Source organism: Bactrocera latifrons, unplaced genomic scaffold (assembly GCF_001853355.1).
Source record: "Bactrocera latifrons isolate USDA-ARS-PBARC rearing strain unplaced genomic scaffold, ASM185335v1 scaffold_255, whole genome shotgun sequence".
Classification (NCBI taxonomy): Eukaryota; Metazoa; Arthropoda; class Insecta; order Diptera; family Tephritidae; genus Bactrocera; species Bactrocera latifrons.
Window position 1 is genome coordinate 414043 of NW_017536130.1, and position 4554 is coordinate 418596.

General features: G+C 33.3%; 1 protein-coding gene across 2 annotated transcripts in view; it reads right to left on the bottom strand.

The window, feature by feature from the left end:
* The window catches only part of LOC108969522 (oxysterol-binding protein-related protein 8), a gene marked incomplete at its 5' end in the record, with an annotated part of 18179 nt that extends 15513 nt beyond the window's left edge, over nucleotides 1–2666 (bottom strand). For both annotated transcript variants that reach the window (XM_018934281.1, XM_018934280.1), the window contains 1 exon segment: nucleotides 2608–2666. In XM_018934281.1, coding sequence (XP_018789826.1) covers nucleotides 2608–2666 — 59 coding nt within the window.
* Between the last annotated feature and the right edge of the window lie 1888 nt (nucleotides 2667–4554).

Genomic DNA, 4554 nt, shown 5'->3' on the forward strand with positions numbered 1-4554 from the left:
TTCACTAATTCAAGTCCTAAAATAAATTCATGTGTTACAGTGTTTGGCCTGAAGCAAGCAAATTGTTGTAAACCCTCAGCCTGCGCAACTGGCTAAAATAAAGGTGTTAAATTGTCACACACGTTCTCAGTCCATACTAAATTGAACTGACTTAATTTATTAAATATTTATTGCTTTGTCAATCAGTTATCGCTTTATTTCACAAATTTAAATCGAATTTTGTAAAATTAAATTTGTTGACAAATTGTTAGTTATTTGGTTGAAAAGGGAGGTACATGAGGGCCGGTTCGCAGTCGCTCGCACTTAGGTTATCATTAGACGCATTGTGCCGAATACAGCAACTCAGTGGATTTGGARTTATGGGGGCCGTGAAAAACGTTCACCTCATACGGCTAATAGGTGGGTATTGGCATAGGGGCAAGTCAGCAGCCCCCGTGCGAACACTGAACAGGGTATATTAAGTTTGCCATGAAGTTTCTTAAACCTAGAAGAAAAATCGTTGATCCTATAAAATATATGCATAAGTGATAAGTGCGACGAAGTTAACCATGTCCGCCTAGTCTCTTAGTTTTTAAGATACTGATCTTAAATTTTGCACACACTGTTTACACGCCAAGGAATATACTCATTTGTTGACCGATAATCAAGTTCTTGTATGGAAATCTTTTTTATTTGACAAGTTATCTTTACGAAATTTAGATTTTTTTTCAAGCCAACTCTCTCTTCCAACAAATAAAAATAAAATCTTTCCTTATTATGCACCCTTAACATGACTTGAAGGTTGTTTATGTTAAACAATGTTGCTAGAAAGAACWAACAAAATATTTTCCGTTGGATACAAATCGTTAATCGTTAGTTTTGTTGWAAAAATTACTTTTCGAAAATACTTGTCGAAGTAAAATTATATTTATGACGATCGAAAAAGGGCTTTTTGGCAGAGGATGTTTTATTAAGMATATTGTATTTTTGAACTATTAATATGATTTCCATCACTGCAAAAAATTGCGAAAAATGCCTAACTAACATTCGTCTGACGTAATCTAAATCACTGCAAACATGCTCAAATCGCACACGGAAGCCGGTTTCAACAAGTGAGTCAAACAACAAGTAAAAAGAACGCGCCGGAATCTCACGAAAGGGTGACAATAACAATCGATATACAGTTACTGACAATAAAATAGRATCAAATGGTTGGTTCTGCAATAATTAMCAATATTTATTATTTGCTTGATAGATTTATTATATGTTTTGCCTGTAATCGATTCCTATAATATTTATTTGTTAAAACACCATGACGGTTTATCGTTARCTTTGTGTTCAAGTTAAACAAATGTGTGCTTTCGTTGTGTTGACAAAATATTTTTAATATTTCAGGTATTTGTTTTTTTTTTTACGTATTACTTGCAGAAGGCATGGGGCGAGGAATCATGGCTCGCTATTACTTCCTTAGGATCTTAGAAGATGTAATGCTTTCTTATACTGMATTTTCAGCATGACAATGACCCGAAGCATACCTAAGGTGTGGTTAAGACTGGACTATAAAATCAAGGAGTCGATAATATTTCTTGTTGGACGCAATCTTTGGAAAGTAGGAACCCAATAAACCACAAATTAAATAGGAACTATGGGAAAATGTCCAAGAGGCGTGATAWTCATGCCAAAAAGTAATATAATATTAGTCTCCTCTATTTACGAGTTTTGGGTCCAGGAATCCACTTTATTGTCAATCACGGTTATTGACAGTTTATTTAAAATTTATCTTTCGATAAATGCTTAAATTTATATTAACTTATTTCTGCTTTTGAAATGTTTAAAATAACTTTTGCTTCTATTTTATTGTCGGTAACTGTATACTTCGTTCTAATATTCAAATAAAATGTTCGTTATTGGAATATAAATATGCAGAAAAATGTTTTGGAAAAAAAGATACGCAAAAGTATGCAATAAATTAAAAGCAAACGAATTAAAAAGGACAAAAAAGTTGTTTTTGTCATTCGGCGATTAGTCACGCCAACCTTGCGCCGGGCRTAGCATATGTTACACATAATATWTATGTACATACACATGTGTTTATTATAAGTTTATGAATACTAGAGCGGGTCAACAGAGAGCAACAAAAAAAATGGAAAAATCGCTAAAGCGAAGAATGTTCTATGGATCATTTTGAACAACTTTACCCAAGGGACCATGGTACACAAAGCGGCTGCTCGCCCTCGATTTTTAAGTCGATGCTTTTTAGATTATAATAATTTCTTCATCAGTTTTTGAGATATCCGATTGAAATTGAATACGTAGACGCATCTTGATATTCTATTGATCATTTGTCGAAATTGGTCACATYGGCCAACTAAAGCACATATCTGCCATATAACCGATTATTCTAATTTTTTAAACTTGGCCTTAAAAATAGCTGGCTCTAAACCAGTTTTAGACCAATACTCATTTAGGCAAAGTTGCTCAGAATGATCCGTAGAATAAAAAAATCGACCGGCTCTAATGTATACACATATGTATGTATGTAGGTRTATATGTACATAAATACATAAATAATAGCAAAAATATTAGAGTAATACTAAAAATGAGAGATAGCAGRAGTTTCGTACTCACCTTATCTGTTTGATTGCCATCATATTTGTCACGACTATCTGTTGCCCAATTGGCAAGTCCTAGAAGAAATTTCATGTTTGACATTTAGTTTTGGAAAACACTGTATTAAAATTGTTTTTTTTTTTTTAATTTTTTGGTGCATGTGAAGAATAATTATATTTTTTTTTTTTTTGTATTTTAAACTATTTTTTGTATTAAAATGTTTTTTTGTTGCAAAATGTAGCCGTTACATAAGGACGTATCTCATGTAKCGCAATAGCACAATGAAGCGATCACTCAGCATACAAAACATTCACTTATTGAAGTCAACATAATGTTGTACCGGACAACTCACTGACTGCCTGTTTATTTGCACAACTGACGGTTTTGGCTAATGAACTGSCATTTGTAAATATATTTACTGTTTACTTTGAAGTGATTTGCCACAACATTATACTTTTCCCAGCATTTAGCTTTTGAATAAGAAATATAACGGCAAAAATTCAGTTACAATGGCGCAACAGTGCCGCTACGTCAACTTCGCACAAAACTCTGCGAGAACACACGAGCGTGTTGGTAGCAAAAAAAATCGGTGCAAGCAAAACAGCTCAACAGCTAAAGAGCGCAGCGCAGCACATAGCGAACAGCGAACATAACAACAGTACAACGCAACGGGTGTGCGACACTGAAATCAAAAATACTAAACTGAAAACTAAAAATCAAAAGCTAATGAAAACTAGCCATCGACGAACAAATTSTAGGACAGCACATATGCATATGTGTGTGAGGTATATACGTGCATATGTATGTATATTTATTAGGTGAGTGTAGAACGATTGAGGGACACCGGCGCTTGTGGTGAGATATAAAGCTTTGCCATAAACGCATGCACACACACACGCATACACATTCACAGGCATAAGCGCTGGCATTTGTTTTAAATATTTGCATAAATAAAGCCAGCTGAAGTGAGCGAAAAACTAAATATGGTGCCATAGTAATTATTCAATTAATTATCTGTGCCTTGCTTTTTTGCTTTTGTTTTTCGCTTATTTGTTTACAAATCAGAACTGTCCACCGTTTTCGTTTCAAGCAAAAATGCGCACACAAAAGAGGTAAGAGAAAAATAAAACTTAAAAATAAAGCAAAACATAAAAAAAAAAATAAGAAAAATAAAAAATATAGAAAAATTAATATATAAAACGAAACAAAAATTGATTAACAAACAAAAAAGGAACAGAAAAAAATTGGCGAACAAAAATGTACACATAAAAAACCCAGAACAAGAAAAAAACTATAATACACTTTACAGCTTCATTTCTTACAGCTTGATTATCTTGATTTATCTTGATTTTAATTTGTATGCTATAGGCTAAAGTAGTCCGATATGAGTCTGAATTAGGTATCACCTCAAAACTAGTACGGCTGTGTAAACTGACTTTAAGCAATGCCAAAAGCTCCGTCAGGATCGGGATGGAGTCCCCATATCTTCGAAGTCGAAGCGGTTCTGACAAAAAAGCAACTTCTTAAGAAGGAAACGACATATGCAAAATTCAAGATCGATAACACGAAAACTGAGAGTTTAGCTAGCGTATATGTAGAGACAGCAGAACAAGGCTAAATTCGATAAGCACGCCACCCGTAACATTTATATATACACTTTAACGCGGCTCCGACGTTTCCTTCTGGGTGTAACAAACTTTCTGGCCAACATAATATACCCAATGCAGGGTATGAAAAGAAAAAGATACAAATAAAGAAAACAACAAAGAGGGGAAACGTAAAAAAAATTGTAAAAAAATTTAAACACTAAATGTAAAAAAATTTAAACACTAAAAAAATCAAAAACAAAAATTAATTATAGGAAATATATAAACAATAAATAAGCAAAAGAAAAATGTGCGCATAAAGAAATCAGAAAATAAATAAAGACGGCAGCACACAGCCGTATTCCCAATAAAATGCAAA